We start from the raw sequence: 19,605 nt of genomic DNA on the forward strand, positions 1-19,605 counted from the left end.
ATTAAGAGCGTGCGCCTAGCAAATCCGCCATGGAACAAGCGCCCCTGGCTTTTAAAGGGAATGTGAGATAACGCTCTGATTGGTTTATTGCATGTTACGGCCAAACCACACCTATGAGTAATGTAGCTACTTCAGACCAACCTATTTTAGATTTGCGTCGGGCGCAAGAGTCATTTATCCCGCCGGTATAATAGCAACAGCACCCGAGATCCGCCCACAAAGCCACTTGCGTTTGGCGTTTGATACTTGCGTTTCAGATCGTTAAAATAGGGCCCTATATCTTAACTTGCCCTATTTCTTTTTGTCTTAGATACAGGTTTTGCTTTTACTTGTGTGATTTTCTTTTTAGTTATTAAACAAGCATTGGTGGAGGTGCGTGAGGCCAAAGATTTTCATTGCCAACAACTTCTGTTATTGTTGAGCACATGATAATAAAGAGACTTGAACCTTGAACAAAGTGGCTCCTCTCAAAGTAGCAGCTCTTCCCAATCACAAAGCTATCTCATACTTTGCAGGGCACAAAAAAAGATAGAAAAATGATGATAGTGAACAAGTCAGGTACAACAATTATGTTCAATGTTATTTGTACAGACATAATATAAACATATTAGATTATTAAATATATATGGTAAAATGCCACTGTAAGTTGGAAGTTAAATGAGTAAGTGGTCTTGCGATCTCCTCCTAGAAATGTCATCAACAAATGTTCAGCTTTTGATCTTGCAACAATTTAATAATCTTTACGTCCTGTTTTAAACAAACAATCTGAACAGTTCTGAAGAGGTAAAAATAAAGACCTTTCGAAATGCTCCAAGTTTGTGCACCAAGGTAATGTAAAATGTAACTGGACAGGTCAGGAATACGCCGACAGTAGAGATACCACGTAAGCATGGAAAGAACTGTGATTGGCTGCTTGTGTTTTCCTCTACATGTTTCTGATGCTGATAGTTTGTTGAGAGTGAAGACGACATTAAAGAAGTTAAAGAAATACTGTCAGAAGTCTTCTTTACAGTAACGAGCATCGAACAAAGCAATTACACTGCAGACCTTCTGCCCACCGCATTCACCGCTCTGTATGTACGAATGTATGTATGAATGAATGAATGAATGAATGAATGAATGAATGTAAACACATCAGTTGCAAGGTGGTAGTCTCCTATTCGGGAACGAGATAGAGCAAAATAATGTTATAAGTTGCTATAAACCTCTGTGTGTAGCTCACAGTCGCTCTGTATCATAAAGTAAATGAAAGAACGTAAACACAGTTACTACCGGGGAATATTAATCACAAGATGGCCTGATCATATACAACACAGGCGTCTAGTGTTACAAACAAACCACTCAGACAGCCCTCACCTCTTTCAGTTTGCGGACCCAGGGTTTCTGTGCTTTGCGGAAGCCGTCATCCGCATCCTTGGTCTCCCTGAAGCCTCCGATCATCTGCTTGTGGAAGGCATCCTTCTGCCAGTTGCGCACCTTCTCGCTGTCCTCGCCCGCCAACCGTTCCCGCATCTCCAGATGCAGCTCACTGAGTCGATCAGCCGCCTGCATGAAGGCGTGCCACGCTTTCTCCAGCGTACCATACTGAGGACCTGAGGGACGCGAGTGGGGAGAGGAGACACACTCTTACCATCCCATTTAGCTTTAAACAGAAAAAAAGCCAGCGACCAATCGCCCTTGTTGGTTGGCTTGTTTGTGTACATAACTGTCAATTCTTGGGCCTAGGTCAAGAACGTGAATTAGCTCACTGAAATGTTTTTTCTACAACTATTGCAGTGCCTGTTCAAAATGTGCTTGTTCAGGACGGACCAACCGCTTTGCAGCTTTCTCAAGAATCGGCTCATCCAAGTAACTTCACACTCGACACTGTGCTTTCTTGGGTCCTGAGCATTACACCTGCCATGACATAGTTGGGTATCCCTAGCAATGCTTTTTTCCTTTTTTGTTGTCTGCTGCAGCCTGCAGCCCATATGATCTGGGTTTTTTGACTCACCTTTCTCCACGACACCCCTCCACCTCTTGGCCCAGTCGCTCAGCTGCAGAGAGTAACTCTTCTCTATCTTTGCCCTCTCCTGGAAGCAACTGACTATTTCATTACACAGCCGGTGGCCATCGTCTATCCGCTTCACCGTCCTTTTGTAGTTTCCCGGCTGCAGAGGGACACAAACAGATACAGTACACACACGCACAAAATAAGTGAGGAAACAGAAATAAGACTGGACTTGGGCATTGAAATGCTTCTCTACTGTTATTTCAGTCAATACTTGTTACCAACATGCTAATATTTAAGTGTCGCAAAATGTTAACATGGCAGGATGTTTAGTAGACTAGCGATGATATACACAAACTAAAATACATACAAACTGCTAATAGTGAAAGAGGACAGACAGAACAGAGAGTGAGTGGAAGGTATGTAGTTTTTCCAGATGGAGGGCTGTGAAGCTGGCAGTCAGTCAGCAGGGACTCATTATGTGGCTGTGTCTCTATCTAAACACCACCTCCGGCTGCTGCTCTCAGCTGCTCCAATAGCCTCAACAAGTACGCAACACATGGTGGTATACTAGTATCGTTTCCGGACCAGTACAAATTATAGTGAGGGTATTATTGACTAATACTGTATCTGAGCTGGTGTAATAATTCACATACAAAGATCGTAACGTCTGCTGTTTGTTAACTAAGTAACTGATTTTGTAATTCTGTGGCTCAGTAAATAGAACTGGGTTGTCCTGTAATCACAGGGCTGGTGGTTAATTTTCCCCAGCTCCTCCTGACCACACGTCGAAGCGTCCTTGGGTAAGATACTAAACTCCTAATTGCTACCAGAATGTTAGCAGCTTAGCACCATGGTAGATCACTGGGTGTTTGAACGAAAGGCAAAATTTAAAGCGCTTTGGATAAAACTGCTATATACATGCATCCAATAATGTGTGAGCAAGCACTACCGGACTGGTAGTGCATAATGTAATAATTCATCCTTCCCATTAGAGTTTTCTCCTAACATTAGTAATAAGTCTGCATGTGTGAAGTGTGTGTGTGTGTGTGTGTGTGTTCCCACTGTACCTCCCAGAAGCTGTCAGAGCTCCCCAGGTCGCTGAGGTCTCCATTGGAAGACATATTGGGGTCGGCCTTACAGCACAGAATGGTGGCGGCTACAGAAAAGACTGCACAGACAGAGAGAGAGAGAGAGAGAGAGAGAGAGAGAGAGAGAGAGAGAGAGAGAGAGAGAGAGAGAGAGAGAGAGAGAGAGAGAGAGAGAGAGAGCTGGTATCAGGTTTCACAAGCTTGGTACCGTAATCAGCCTAATTACTGATTGACAATCGTACAATTTTGTATTTATCAAATCAGACTTATCTCAACACAGAGAGGACACAAAAATCAAGAAAACCGACATCTACCAATCACATTTGTTTCACAGCACCTTTTACCCAGTTAAGTGTAGCTCAAAGGGCACCAAAAATGTGAACATAACTAAGAAGAGTGAAACAATAGAATCAATAAACGCAAAATAAAATATAAATAATGCATTGTATGTCGAGGGGTCAGGGGGCTTTTATGATTTCCATAAAAGACAACTGTAAAAGAATACGTGACCTCTGTTTCGGGTATCAGAGTCTTCATCGTTGCTGCCTAACAGGGCTGTTTTCTCCACACTGCTGCCCAATGTTTCTCTTCTACACACAACCGGACTGCGTGTGTCAGACAAACACTGATGCACACACACACACATCCGCTCCGTTACTGAGGCAGGAATCTGTGTCAGCCATTCCCGTTCGTCCACAATGGATCTCATTCATCAGAGAGAAGACGCACAAACATTTGTACAGACTCATCTCTGATAATAACTCAAATACAAATCATATTTAACTGTGTTATGTCTCTGCCTCGTCATGCTCAACAAAACTAAGACTCAAATAGCCAAAAGGAGAAACAAGATATCCGCCTGTACTGTACCTTAAAAGAGGTATTTCCTTCTTCATACATTTGCATTGCTGTTTTTTTAAGTACCCCAAATCCAGTATAGTTTACATTCATGTTTACTAGCTAACCGTCTTCTACTTCTTGCCTTTGTTGGCGCATTGCAGCATATCTTGGCGTATAATAGTGTGAAACCATTGGCATTGGAGTGTGTATCGCGTCACCCAGGTGTGCACGTGCATGCATGTTGGACGAAATAAACAAAATGGGGATCCCTTCATTGAAAATCAGCTCCATGGGCGCCCAGATAGCTGTTGGTAGAGCAGGTGCCCATATATAGAGGTTTACATTACATTACATGTCATTTAGCTGACGCTTTTATCCAAAGCGACTTACAATTGCTATATATGTCAGAGGTTGCACGCCTCTGGAGCAACTGGGGGTTAAGTGTCTTGCTCAGGGACACATTGGTTGATGTATCGCAGTGGGAATCGAACCCAGATCTCCCACACCAAAGGCATGTGTCATATCCACGGCACCACCACCACCCTACTCGTCAGCGCAGCGGGCCCGGGTTCAACTCCAACCTGCGGCCCTTTGCTGCATGTCACATGTCCTGTCTAATAAATGCCTAAAATGCCCAAAAAATTATCTTAAAAAAAATTTTTTTTAAAAAAAGAAGAAAATCAGCTCCAGAGTGCTACGAGAGGTTAAAAAAAACTCCACATGTAACCTTTAAAGTCCAGCTGCAACAAGAAATCATTATTAACACATTAATAATATTAATGATAGGTTTTTAAATAAAGGAGGGGTTCCCAACCCTGGAGTCTGGACCCCTCGGTGGGTCCCAAAATAAATCTAAGTGGTCAAGATGATAAATAAATACAAATATTTATGTTGGACAAAATTATGTTTAGTATTTCTAACTTTTGGCCCCCAAACAACGGCATCATAGTGCGTTTAGATTATTAGATATTTATATAATGCTTATAAATGTTACATAGGGGGAGGGGGTGGGGGGAATTAAAGTAAAATGTTACCGATTACCTATAAGTAAAGAAATTCTACAGAGCGATAACCAACTGCACAGAAAGAGGCCATGGTCATTAAACTAAAACATATCAATTTAATATAAATTTCTCCATTCTGGGTACTGACTTTCAGTTGCACTCCAACATGACCTGAGAGGACTTCTTCAGCTCTGCAGTGAATCTGCCGATGAACCCTGTCAACAGTTCACTGTGACCTGACTTCTCTATACATTGCCTTCCTCCATGCTGTCCTCCCATTGGACAAAACCTTGTCTCAAGGCCAGACAACTTCCTGTGGCAGACGCAACAAAACTGTGGAGGAAAACATGCCACTTACTCTACAGTAAGTCCTTGCTGTGTGCAGCAATCCTCTGTCCGCAATGATAAATCAGCGGAGTGCTCTTTTAAGCATGAATGTTCACTTCCACTGCATGAACCCCGTCAGCACAATCAATCATTGACACACTCTGGGCCCTATTTTAACGATCTAAGCACACGGCGTGAAGCGCATGGCGCAAGTGCGTTTACGGCGTGTCCAAATCCACTTTTGCTAGTTTGACGGCAGAAACAAGGGTCTGTGTGCCAGGCGCATGGTTCAAAAGGGTTGTACTTAGTGTCTTCATTAATTCATAGGTGTGTTTTTGGCGTAACATGCAATAAACCAGAGTGTCATCTCCCATTCCCTTTAAAAGCCAGGAGCGTTTGTACCTTGGCACATTGTTATTATGATGGTGAATTTGCACCTTAGTATTTTTATTTGTAATCTTTTGTAAGTTTGTGTGCTGCTGTCTTCCCTGTGTGTAACAAGCATAGCGTGTGTGCGCTGTGCACGAGCCTAGGCGCATTTTACTAATGCGCTGTTAAAATAACAATGAAATGCTGCGCTATTGACTTTAGACCAGGTTTTTGTTGGTCAATGGCGCGATCACTTCCCGCTGCCTCAAGATAGCAATACATCAAGAATTCACCTGAACACACCTCCCTGTAAGACCAACACGCCCATGGGCGCAAAGATGGGTGCAGGTGCATTTGCTATTTAAACGACGTGGGCGCTGGACGGACTGCGCTGGGTGCAAGATAAGGCACTCTGTGTTGCTCTGTGAGTTTGTATTTTTAGCACAAATACTGTTTTTAACTCATTGATTGACTGTTGATAATGATTCTCTACTCTACTTAGCCGTGCTTTCTCGATGACCAAAACATTCCTGCAGACATTCTGTCCCCTGAAATGCTGGGAGGCTTTTAATGTGAAACAGATTAAAGAAATGTTGAGTTTAAAAGTTCTAAATTAATACAATAAGTGAGGGCAGTTCGGAAAACAGGGATACCTCTCACTAAAATATGATAAAATTAATATATTTTTACACTTTCAAATTTTTAAAATAAAAGGTCTCTAATAAGCTTTTTTCAAAATAAAGGTCTGGTTCTCCTGTAAGTTGGAGTCGATAAAAGCCCCACACACTTTTTCATATTATGTTGGCATAGAGGCAAAAACAATTGCAGTATATTAATGTTGTATGGGATAGATTTTTATGTATTTGACCCCAAAACTTTACATTAACGTCAATGTTGTAGATCAACTGGATTTAAACTCTACTGCCGAACAAAACCTCCATTTTTAAAGTCAAAATTATATTTGTTTACACCAGTATTTTTTGTCTACGACGGCTGTATACAGTATTTCCTTTTATGACCAGTAAAGAGACAAAACAAATGTTTATTTGCATCTATAAGTCAAAATCTCAAATCTAAATTGATTACATTGTGAATATACCTGTGATTTAAGAGATCAAAAACACACCAAGAGGGTTTATTTAATGATGTTATTACTGTAGAAGAGTGTCAAACAGAGAAGACTATACCTATGTTATAAACTGTTGTTGTTGCTCTCCAACAACAGGCTCAACTTGACAAGACTGTGAGACGTTCCTGGTTATTTTTCCTCCTCCCTGTACTTCACAACCTTCTCTCTCACTGTAAATGACTAGTTGACTCCCAGAATAACAGCAGTGGATGTAGATGTGCACTGGGAGCAGGCTGGTGCTAAATTAGATGCTGTGTACAACAGTAGCCTTGGTGAGCTCTGCAGGGAACAATGTGGGAGGGAGTCTAAATACATAAATCTACAGTTAGCCCAGACTATAAGACTGCAACGACAGACCAAGGACTTGCACTTACTCGTGTGACATGCTAACACCCGGTTGAGCCTTTAATAAAAGGTTTAATATGCATCTGTAGGTGTGTGTGTGTATGTGTGTGTGTGTTGTGTCTAAGGAGACAAGTGGCATTCAAGATTAGCCAAACGCTATGACGTTTAACAACACAAAATCAAACATCGCAACTCCCAGACGATGCAACGTATCCCCTTCAGACAGCTGAGTTATAATTTTCTCTCCACACTGTAGAGACTGTCCAGCACAGGTGGAGGCAACAGAAGGACGGCCGAGTGAGTGTGTGTGTGTGTGTGTGTGTGTGTGTGTGTGTTTGTGTGTGTCACAGGTGAATGGTAAGTATGCTAGCAGCGGAGGTATCTGCCACCAGCATGCTGGAACATGAGTGAGTATGAGAAAAATGACTTCACCATGGATTGCTAATTACTGCCCCTATATCCTACAGGACAGAAGTGTGTTTGTTTGCGTGTGTGCGTGCGTGCATGCGTGCGTGAGTTTGAGTATCAGGGTGCGGCTAATGGAAAGCAAGGCGGTTTGGCTGCTTCCACTTGTATTATTACTATACCTGCTGTCAGAATAAATACAACTGTTAAAATGTCAACAGTGAGCTACCGTTCACCACAAAGAGCTTAATGCAACACGTTACCTTCATAGAAAACAGCCAGTCAGCCATGAATTTCCCGTACGCAACATTCAAACACAAACAGATCTCTGTTACAAGAGCTGGGGCCTCATTCTAAAAAAAACTACAGCTGTATTTAAGAACGGCATTATCGTTTTTCATCAATTAAGTTTCTAAAACAAGAGAGAGACAAAGCCCTTTTATGTTAATGCTTTTATGTTTGTTTACAATACAGTTGGAAGGTTGGGAAGGACTGGAAGTGCCCTGACTTTTTAATTTGTATCGGTTTTCACAGACACACAGCACATAGCATAAAGCAGGATCTGCCTTGGCTAAAAACTCACTGTAAAGAAGACGTGCAGGTGTACAAGCCAAGATAAACTATCCTGGTACTGATGCGTTATTATGGACCCTACGTAACTTCTAGGCAAGTCCCGCCCTACGAAGCAGCTCGATTGGTTGTGGTTAGGAACTGACCTTGAGTGGTTAAGATTAGGATAGCCGATTGGTCGGTGGATAGGACCTGAACAAATTCGGTTACGTTACCTTTCTTAAGCATGGCCAATAGTAGTGTGTGAATGCTATTGAAGGGCGTGTCTTGCCTAGAAGTTGGGTGGATTCCATAATAACGCGGTACTGACCCACCTCTCTATCTGGTATAAAACTCAGGATCAGAAATGGGTAAAGTGTAAAGAGAGGCCAGCTCTGGCCTTGTTTCTGCCTGATAAACTGAGTTATAACAACGTACACACAGAGCTTCACGCAAATAGTAACACATACTACATGATACATGACTTGTCTTGAGTCACGACAGTCCCATAAACTGTGACGTGTATAGTTTCAGTTTAAGTGTACCCGCCACACTTTACTGGACTGGCATGACTCAGCTGGCTCTGGATAACTAAACTAGTGATCGAGAGGAGTAGAGTGACCACAAGACTGCACACTGATCTAGGTATATGTTTGTTACCAAGATATTATCTCTGGATATGAGAGGCGAAGCCACTGGAGTCAACTGAACAGTGTGCAGTTTCTGAAGCATGTTGCGATACCGATAAATATACTGTGTATGTATATATATATCTCTGTGATTTGGGTTTGTACTGGCTGCGTTGCCGATTAGAAATAAAAGTTTTGATAAAGACTTGACATCAAACCGTGGGATGTCAGTAAATTTGAGTAAAAAACACACTTCACTGTGGCTGGGTTGGCTCAGTAGGTAGAGCAGGCGCACATAAACATGCCTTGACGCAGAGGTACAGGGTTTGAATCCGACCTGTGACGATTTCCTGCATGTCTTCCCGCTCTCTCTCCCCTTTCTCACCTAGCTGTCCTATCCATTAAAAGGCGGAAAAGCCCCAAAAAATAATCTAATAAACAGACTTCACTTGTCCCATGTAAATGCGCCGTGCGCAACAGAGACGTGGGGAGATTTCTAAATCAAATGAAGTCCTCTGAGACTCTCCTCCCTTGAAAAACGCTCCCATAAGTCGTTTGTTCAAGCAACAAATATGACTCATGTTGACGTTTATAGTGGCGCCGCCCTCTAGCGGGCGCATTAATTCTGACGGGAGCAAAGCAGAAAGTAAGGTGATGAAGTATAACCCCTATTTTCCACTGGGCGCGTCTGCGCTGCGTTCTGGAGGAGGAATTACGTCACGTACTTTGTCACGTATGTAACCAGTGAAGTAACGTAACAAATGTCCATGATTTTAACCCTAACCACGAGGTTTTTCTTTTTTTTCCTCCATGGTTTATTTATTAGTATCAATGTAGAACAGTCCAGAATAACAACAAAAGTACATACATAAATGAATACTTAAATGAGATAAGCAACTAAATAAAGTATCAGAGGGATGATAAAGGTCAGGAGCAATTACATCGAGATGGCGGTCTCAGGTTTCTCAAACTAACCACGATGTTTTTCTAAACTTAACCAAGTACTTTAGATGCCAAAAACCTAACTAAACAGCGAGCATTTCACACGTTTTTACGTAGGGTATTTCTGGGGAGTTTTCTGTGTGTGTGTGCGTGTGTGTTCCTTGAGGATGTTTACATTCCTCGACCCCTGATCCTAAACTTGGGTTCAATCCCCTCAGTTCTCTCACACACACACACACACACACACACACTCTTCTGGAGGCCAGGGACCAGCTGGAGCTGTAAATAAGTATGGTCAGAGGGCGGAGAGTGGTAGCCGTAGGAGACTGTCACCATTAGAGCCAATGTGATGATCTAAAGGAAAGCGATCTGGAAGATGACGCGTCTGTTTTTGACCATCATTTCTAAAAACTCACAGATGACCCCTTGATGATAAGTATTGCACTGTTGCATAGTTCCACATAGTTTTTCCCCTTTACTATAGGCCCAATCACAATGTTTGTTACAATAACTTCCGGGTAGAAAACCCCCAAGCCTCCCTTATATACAATTTAACAGGGCTGAGCAAATGGTGGCGAGGAATAACGTGAAATACTCTCTATATTAAATGCATGTTTGATGTTTTCATATTTCAACACTTTCACTAACGTTAGGTTAAAGACCTAAACCTGGTGGTGGCTTCATATGAAACACACACACACACACACACACACACACACACACACACACACACACACACACACAGTAATATCAATCTTTTCATATACAGTGGTGCTCATAAGTTTATGAACCCATGCTAAAGTTGACTAAAAAGAGGAATACAAAAATCATCTTTTGGAAATTGATCTTATTACCTTGATTAAAAAAATATGAAAAATCCAACCTTTAAGGACACCAATTTTCTTTGTGAATGAATAATGTATCATAAATAAATAAATGTTCTTCCTTAAAATACAAGGGGCATGAGTAAGTACACCCCTATGTTAAATTCCCATAGAGGCAGGCAGATTTTTATTTTTAAAGGCCAGTTATTTCATGGATCCAGGATACTATGCATCCTGATAAAGTTCCCTTGGCCTTTGGAGTTAAAATAGCTCCACATCATCACATCCCCTTCACCATACCTAGAGAATGGCATGGTTTTATTTCAGTTAGCCTAATAGCTAGTTTGATTTGCATTGAGAGATGATCTTATGGAAAGTAGCCCATGCCAATCTCTAGGTATGGTGAAGGGTATGTGATGATGTGGGGCTATTTTAATTCCAAAAGCCAAGGGAACTTTATCAGGATGCATAGTATCCTGGATCCATGAAATTTTTAAAAATCAATCAAAATCTGCCTGCCTCTATGGGAATTTAACATAGGGGTGTACTCACTTATGCCCCCTGTATTTTAAGGAAGAACATTTATTTATTTACGATACATTATTCATTCACAAAGAAAATTGGTGTCCTTAAAGGTTGGATTTTTCCTTTTTTTCTTTATTAAGGCATTAAGATCAATTTCCAAAAGATAATTTTTGTATTCCTCTTTTTAGTCAACTTTAGCATGGGTTCATAAACTTATGAGCACCACTGTAACTATCTGAAAGAAAGCCACTATACTGTACAAAATATTGAAATTTTCCTTTAAGCATCTGCACTCCAGGTTTTCAACCACCCAGGTTATAAATCATCCCTCTCCTCGAGACATAAACAAACCGTACTGTTTGGATTATACATAAAATCGGTCACTTGAAATAGTGACTGAGGCCCACAAGCTGTTTTATCAGCCCCATTTTCATGTTACAATTTATAGGGATTTCTATGATCTTACGGAAATTCCCAGGGATCATTAAAAACTTTAAAAAAAATCTGTCATCCATCACAGCTTTGTTTTTGTCTCAAGAATGTTTGTGTCAGTTTAGCCCCTGGTTTAATTTCCATTCACTCCATTAACCATCTGAAGGCATCCAAAAGCTACAGGTTGGTCCTTGATCCAAATCTGGGCAGCAGAGTGTCAGGCCTGACCGACAGAGAACAGGAGTGCCGTTGAAAGAGGACAAAAGTGATGAAAGGAACACTGAAAGACGAGAGGAATGAGAGAGTGAAGCTCGCGACGTATAAGCGATGAGACGAGGGAAGTGCAGGAGAAAACAAACTCAGTCCGGGATGAGATAAGTGTTGCTTGCCACCGCTGTGTGGAAAACGGAAAGTGAAATAGAGACGGACGTTTACGAGCCTAAGAGACAGAGTGAGGAAGAGAAAGAGGAGGTCTGATAGCGCAGCAACACACAAGCATCTTCTCACGCGGTTTCTGTAACGCAGCAACAGCATAAAAGGACATGTGGAGCTGGTTTGTCGAGCTCAAATAAACGAAGGAGAAGTGCGCACTTACTACAGATGCAGCCGAATACGTTAATCACGTATCAAATGACATAAACAACAGAATTCTACACCTCTACTTCCCTTTGTGCTTGTGTGCTGCTAAGGTGTGGCTGCCTCACCACAAAGACTTAAACAGTCATTTTATCGTGTACGTCTGTATTTTAAGGACATACTCGCAAAGAAATCTGTCTTTCGAGTATCATTTAGCCTGGTTCCAGACCTCTGATTGCTGCTTCAAATTTCTCCCGGTTGGGGAAAACAACTGAGCAAATCAGAGCTTTAAAAGGTGGGATTAAAAACATAAAGACATCATCTTCCAAGTTCCATCTTTGCTAGAAGAATGTGGACAGAAAAAGTGCTAAGAAAATGGCGAGCAGCTGCACAAGTTGATTTACAAAACTTTACTTGTAGAAATAAAACTTAATTTTTTTTCTTAAATGTGCCTTTGTTTCTGTGATCAACCTAAAAAAGGTTAACTGATCCGAGCAACTGCTACCGCAACTTCTGTGTCAGCAAACAAGACAAACTGAAATGTTGACCTGGTGGTGGCGCTAGATGAAAAGTCAGGGAACATACAGCTGAACATTGGAGAAGTGGATTATGCTGCAGGAGTGGTTTGAGAAGTTTCTATTGAAGTGTTGATGCTTTGTTAGCAGCCAAGCTGAAAAGACACAAAACTTTCACGACCACCTTTAAAGCCTACAGAATGAGAGTTTTGATACTCAAAAAGATATATTTTTAGTGCAGTATTCCTTTAAATGTTGTGGTCGCATTTGTCATCTGTGGCTTTGCATCAGAGTTCTGATTGCAAAAAACATTTTGTCAAGTGAAGACACTTTTTAAAGACAGTAGATGCAGATTTGCAGATCTGTAGTCCACATAACTACCACAGCAAACACCACTATTTCTGTTCCTAATACACTCCAATGCCACTAGCTGGATTGATCTGCTGTCAGTTAAATTACAACAAATTATGATACCAAATATATCAAATAATGGTTCAGGCATTTCCCATTCAAAGCACAGTACAATTTACTTCACTATTTATATCTTAGTTAAAAAATAATTCTCAGTTCAGAAGCACAAAGAGGATCAGAGACATGGAATCCTGTCAATCGTGTCATTCAATAGACAATACAGAGATATCTGCATCTAATACAGGCCTGCTAAAGAGGTGGGTGATGGTAGCAGAGAGAGAGAGAGAGAGAGAGAGAGAGAGAGAGAGAGAGAGAGAGAGAGAGAGAGAGAGAGAGAGAGAGAGAGAGAGAGAGAGAGAGAGAGAGAGAGAGCGCGAGAGAGAGAGAGAGAGAGAGAGAGGATTCTAGTTGTTGGTTTATAGAGAAATGGGTCAGGCCAGTAAAGAGGAGGAGGAGGGGAGAGACCAGCTGAGGGAGGGATGAGGAGGAGGGAGTGACGGATAGAGAAGCAGGTTCAGACCTCATAAGCTCCACTGGAAAAACTCACGGCCATTAATCTGATTAATGTACACCAACAGTTTCCCTGCAGCCAGGCTCTTGTCTATATGCTTCTACACATCAAGCACTTGGAGGCCTGTACGAGTATTAGTCTATAAGCTCCTCTGCTACGTCTGCATTCCAGCAGAGTTTGTGAGAGTTATGTACTGTAGGTACACATCGGGAGGAACACCCATCAGGGCCTGGAGGCTTCAAACATCTATAAAGTGTTTTCAAATTTTTTTTTTTATTTTTTTGCTCCAGCTGCTGTTACTCTGCCAACAGCAACAGCGGTGTGCCAGAGCGCTGCTGTGTCTCTTTACCAAATGAGAGACTCACTGTTTAAAGAACGAAAATGATAACCAAGCTCACAATGATTACAACATGATTGATGTTGGCAAAAAATAAAGCACATTATGGGTTTGTTTGAAAGTCTGCATGCTACACTGTCCGTCACTTGACGTGGCAACTTAAGTTTGTAAATGTAGGGTTTTGGAGTGAAGGACTTCTTGGATGAGCTTGCCCGCAGGCTGTTTCATTAGCCTTGTTTCCATGTTACTGGATTACTTGACTCTCAGTGCTCCTCTGGCCTCGGTGGCGTCACAACTGCCAAGTTAGCACGCGCACGCTGAGTGACGAGTGAAGACTATAAGAATGCAAGAAGGAAGAAGTGTCTACGCCGTTGTCACAGCCAGCAGCTTCAAATCTTATAACAGCAACACGCTCCAAACTAAAATGAGATGAGTAAATGTTGTCAGACTGCTGTCAAACACAGCAATGCAACCAAACTCATTACTATATCGAGGAACAATTTAAAGTATAATGTTTGTTTGCACACATTAAAAGCCAGAGTTCAATTAAAAGTCATCCGTTAACACGTTGAACTTTCAGGTCTCAACTGCTGCCTGTAAAATGTTGACAAGCTTTAAAAATGTCCCGCAGAAACCTAGTCGGTGTGAAGATGTTTGATAGAATACTTTTGACATTTTGTGAAATATGCTGATTGGCTTTCTTGCCGTGGTTAACATGAGAAGATCGATACGTCTCTATGTTTGTACAGTTAATATGAAGCTAAAACCAGTCATCTTAGCTTAGCATAAAGACTGGAAACAGAGGAAACAGCTAGCCTGGCTCTGTCTAAGATAACAACATAACACCTACCAGCCCTCATAATCCGTAATGATGAAATACTGTAGTCCGTGTGCCGGACTACAGTATTTCATCCTATTTTAGGTCTTTATGCTAAGCTAAGCTAATTGTCAGCTAGCGGTAGCTTCATTTTACCATACAGACATGAAAAGAGGTGTCAATCTTCTAATCTTAGTCTCATTTCCCTCTGATATGTAGTGGATTAGAAGTATAAAGTATCGCGTAATACTCAAGTAAAGAGAGTAAAGAGAGTAATTGTACTTAGTTACTTTCAACCACTGATGACAGGAGCACAATAAGCATGATTATGAACAGAAACAGCACACAAACAACATGATGTACTGGACCAAAAACAATGCAGGCACTGTTGAAGCGTAGAGTCCAGAGTGACAACAGGACTTACCTTATCAGAGATGAATATATAGATGGACAGACGTCCAAACAGAAGACAGTCTTTGTCTCCGCGGGCCTGAGAGGCAAAAAAAAGGGACAGACGGAGAGAGGAAGAGCCCTCAGAAGCAGATGCGACAGCAAAGGGAAAACACACAGAGAGGTTTGTTAGTCAGCGGAGCAGCATGTGGTTAGATCCCAGCAGCGTTCAGACGGGGCTGGAAGCGCGGGCCATTATATGGCTCGGTGCTGGCTGGAAGGTGGCACATTCTGGGGGTCGCGGTGAAATGCCACACATGGAGCCTGTAGTGGACGGATAATGAAAAAGCCAGAGGAGCAGCGGCCCCCCATAAGAGGAGGTCACAGCAGTTAGCTCACACCTCTAAAATTACCTGCCTGGGGAATGAGTTGGGAAGGGAGTGTCAGGTTTTAAAAAAAAAAAAGACCCCACCAGGAATTTTCATTAACCGATTTACTACAAGTACTTCTGATCATCTTCAAAGACATATTATGATTTTTTTTAAAGATTACTGAATGTTTCCCCCCCTTGTAGAGACTCAAAAAAAAAAAGTAATATAGGTCATCCATCAAGGTAAGCCTTTTATCTGCTTTCATTTTGAAGTTTTGTCTCAGATTAGTAGAAGATTTAAAATGCCAAAATATAAACAAAAAAATAAGATGAAATATAATACACACTATTACATTTATATTTCTTTTTAGCCAAATAACTGTTCTTTTGACATACCTTGTTATTGAATTATGACAATTATGTAAATGTAGGTTTTTTTCTTGTTTGATTTGTTTTTATTTAGGCATTTAAATCTTCCTTTGGGGAAATGTTTACAAATTAATCCCTACTACAACTACATCGCCACACAATGATAAGGTAACTTTAACAATGATTTACCCATTTCCAATACGTTTAAAGTGTTCATATTATGCTCATTTTCAGGTTCATAATTGTATTTAGAGGTTATATCAGAATAGGTTTACATGGTTTAATTTTCAAAAAACACCATATTCTTGTTGTACTGCACATTGCTGCAGCTCCTCTTTTCACCCTGTGTGTTGAGCTCTCTGATTTAGCTACAGAGTGAGACATCTCACTTCTGTACCATCTTTGTTAGGAGTCGCACATGCGCAGTAAGCACTAGGGATGTCCAGATCTGATCACGTGATTGGAAATTGGGACCGATCACGTGGTTTCAGACTCGATCGGAATCGGACGTTACCTCCCGATCAGGACTCAGATATATATGTATAGATATTCTCATTATTTTTTAACACATCTATAGTTATGCGGTGGCACAGAGTTAGACCCTTTTGACTCCACACAGAAACAGCAACGCGTGCGGCATGACATCACTTTGTTGCAGAGACGCTATTGGTTAAATGCCGGCAAAGTAGAACACGGAAGCAGGTTGAAGCGGAAAGCGCGAGTATGTCTGCGGTCTGGAGGTATTATAAAGTTGATGACAACAACATCGCCATAGCAAACTGTGAGATATGTAACAGAAGTGCTCTGTTTGTTAACAGAGTTGTTGAATGTTAAAATAAGGTGAATTAAATAAAAAATAAGGAACATCCTGGATCTGTTTTTTCGCTCTTCTTTATTCTTTTTTTTTAATATATTATAGAAGTATCGGATCGGGACTCGGTATCGGTAGATACTCAAAATCAAATGACTCGGAGGGCAAAAAAACCTGATCGGGACATCCCTAGTAAACACTGCTAGCCAGTCAGAAGCAGAGTATGAGGGCGTGCCACGCTAGCAGCTAGGCGAGCATTATAACGTGTGTTACAAAGTGATCACGTTTGTCTCTGAAGTAAAGGCTGGACTACAATAGAGCTGTTTGGAGCAGTTTGTGAACAGTGTTTTCTGTTGGAGATGGTAAGTCCCTTTGGGGTGGACTTTGGGCTTTTTCACTTTGTAAACCTATAACGTGCACAAAAAAAGATAAATAACACAATAAAGGAAAGGGGAAAAGCCAAAAGCATAATATGAGCAATTGAAGTCTCTGCAAGGTAATTTGAATTTTTATTTCAGTTTGGGGTAAAACCAATATCAGTACCATTGTAGTCAACTGTAGTTCAAGTCTTGGTTGAAGTGTTTGCAGTAAATGGGACTAAAATGTGCATAAGAGCGGGGGTTTTCTTTAAATTGGTCTTTCATATCTTGGGAACCTGAATCAACATTAACACTGGCATGCAACTAGGAAGTAATCAGTCGTATTAAAATCAAAGAAAAAGGTGTATTCCTCTTACTTTTTTAATCTCAGTAGTTGTGATACTTGTAATTTACAACACAGTCATGATGATGCAAAATATGATCGGTCTACATCATATTGTAAAAAAATATTGACACATAAAATATAAAAAATTAAAAAATTAAAAAAAAGCCTTAATGTGAAAATAAACTTTGGTTGGAGGAGCACTTGTTTTGGTAGTGATCCAGACTTGGTTGTCGTTGTCGGGCAGAAACCTTGTATCTCCATATTTCGTCATTTTGATTTCTTACCATAAATCCATTCTATTGGTCACCCTTTACTCTGTCTGTGGGTTTTACAAATATTTAAACAGTGACGAGGCGATTTCATCGGACTTCACTGAAAGTAAATAGCTCAATATTGTGTTTTCAAATGGAGGCTTTTTCATTTCCTGAAAAGCAAGTGTTTTGGGCATACAAGGTTTTCGCCCAACAGAATCAATATATTATATTTAAATTGACAACTACTGAAATAAAGTTTTTTTCAGATATTTAAGTTACTGTTTATAGGCCTAAAACATTGTCTAACCTAAAACCAAAGTGATATATATCGCGACCAAATTCTTCAGCCTGATGGTAAAGCGAAACTGCCTTTCTGATGATTGGATAACTGTTATTAATTTGACACCAGTCTCACTTTTGAATGTTCCACGAGCCAGAGCCCCACCCTCTTTACCCAGAACACAAACAATGAATGCCAATGGTTAGCAACAAAAGGTCAAACAATGCAAAACCACATACAGTACAAGCTGCTTCAGGACACGAGATATTAGAGAGCAGCGAGAGGTGCAGACAAAGACAGACCTGTTCCAAGAGAACCAAAAGCAGAACTTCATTTGAATGCTTCATTCCCTCAGTGATGCTTTGTTCGTAAATGATGGTGATTCATGATTCTGGCTTCAAAATTAAACAACATGTCAATTTAAATAAAAAAAGATCAAACTAGTTTTTACCTTGTTAGAGGATACAAATGGTTCCATTTCTATAGTCCATGTTCATTTAATTGTTTGATAGTTTAGTCATGATTTAACACTGATTCAAGAAACTGGTCATGACTTCTTGATTGCCAACTAGAAACGATATATAGTCAAAAAACTAATATTGGGAGAATTTATCGTCTGAGATATTGGTTGTTGCAATATCACGATAAAGCTGAAATGTCATATTTTCCTGATCTTTAATCAATTAAAACCATAAAGTGACTTTATTTTAAGATTATTTTTTGGCCTTTATTTCCACAGGACAGATGAAGACATGAATTGGGAGAGAGAGAGAGGGGGGAAGGACATGCAGCACAGGGCCGGAGGTCGGAATCGAACCCGCAGCCGCTGCGTCGTGGAGTAAACCTCTGTATATTTGCGCCCGCTCTACCAACTGAGCTAACCCGGCCACACGTAAAGTGACTTTTAAAAGAACAAGCAATGCCTTCATCTCCATGGTTGTAATAGCCATATGATAATTAGGGATAATTTCTAAAAATAAAAAAATAAAAACCCTGTCAATATAAAGGAACATTTATGCACTGTGTCTGGGAGTGTGACAAAATTAAATCATTCTGGAGGGAGGTGATCAATAAATGTTCATCTTGTCTGTGAACATTCCACTTGACCCTAAGATGATGATTTTGCTGCACGTGTATTCAGCAAATCTGAAACCCCAAGAATATAAATGTATTGATTTTGCTATACAGGCAAAAAGGACTATAGCTCTCATCTGGAAGAAAATGGAGGCACCTACAATTGGTGCTTAGATCAAAAATATGGCGCAATGTATGTCCACAGAGAGACTGACATATTTAGAGGCAAATTGGGGGTGTATGAGAAAATCTGGAGAACATTTGACCGGTTTGTAAAAGGAGAAGACATAGGGGAGCTGCTACTGTGATACGGTCATATCATTTGCTTTTTGATTGCTGTAATACGGCAGAGGTTGAGAGAGAAATTTTGTTGTGGGTTTGGGACGGGGACGGGGGGGTCGCAAGGAAATATTTATAAATCCTTGTCAATATCCTGTGATACCAACACGTAATTGTCCCTAAAGTATGATATACTGAAAACTGTTCTCATGTTCATGAAACAATGCAGCAACATTTGATCTCCAAGTTCTGAATCAAATGTAATTACAGGTCTTTTAAGCAATTCATTCAACATTTCACACCCCCGCGCATGTGGTGATCTCATTCCTGTTAACGTCTGACAGGCCGAGGCTCTGAGTGTAACTGACAGCAAACCATGTCATGGCTGTCTGGTCGAGACAAGGGCAGAAAACAAAACGAAAGCGGATCACAGCGAGGCGGGAGTACAGCAGACTGAAAGAAAAGGACAACTCAGCCTTACACACACAAAAACACACAAACACAT

General features: G+C 40.9%; 1 protein-coding gene and 1 long non-coding RNA gene across 5 annotated transcripts in view; one reads left to right on the forward strand and one right to left on the reverse strand.

Moving 5' to 3' along the window:
• The window catches only part of pacsin3 (protein kinase C and casein kinase substrate in neurons 3), a 44,507-nt gene that overhangs the window by 21,493 nt on the left and 3,409 nt on the right, over positions 1-19,605 (reverse strand). For 2 of the 4 annotated variants that reach the window (XM_031323524.2, XM_031323519.2), the window contains exons 2-5: positions 14,993-15,058; positions 3,061-3,161; positions 1,994-2,150; positions 1,357-1,592 (exon numbers count right to left, since the gene is read on the reverse strand). In XM_031323524.2, coding sequence (XP_031179384.1) covers positions 1,357-1,592; positions 1,994-2,150; positions 3,061-3,114 — 447 coding nt within the window. In that variant the 5' untranslated portion in view covers positions 3,115-3,161; positions 14,993-15,058. The remainder of the gene's footprint in view (positions 1-1,356; positions 1,593-1,993; positions 2,151-3,060; positions 3,162-14,992; positions 15,059-19,605) is intronic. The other 2 variants (XM_031323520.2, XM_031323522.2) reach the window with 1 other exon arrangement.
• Positions 9,353-19,161, forward strand: LOC116067191. Its single transcript, XR_004109139.2, has 3 exons — positions 9,353-9,837; positions 15,143-15,146; positions 18,936-19,161. It is a non-coding gene; the product is annotated as an uncharacterized LOC116067191 (long non-coding RNA).

The sequence above is a fragment of the Sander lucioperca genome, chromosome 3 (assembly GCF_008315115.2).
Source record: "Sander lucioperca isolate FBNREF2018 chromosome 3, SLUC_FBN_1.2, whole genome shotgun sequence".
In the NCBI taxonomy this organism is placed as follows: Eukaryota; Metazoa; Chordata; class Actinopteri; order Perciformes; family Percidae; genus Sander; species Sander lucioperca.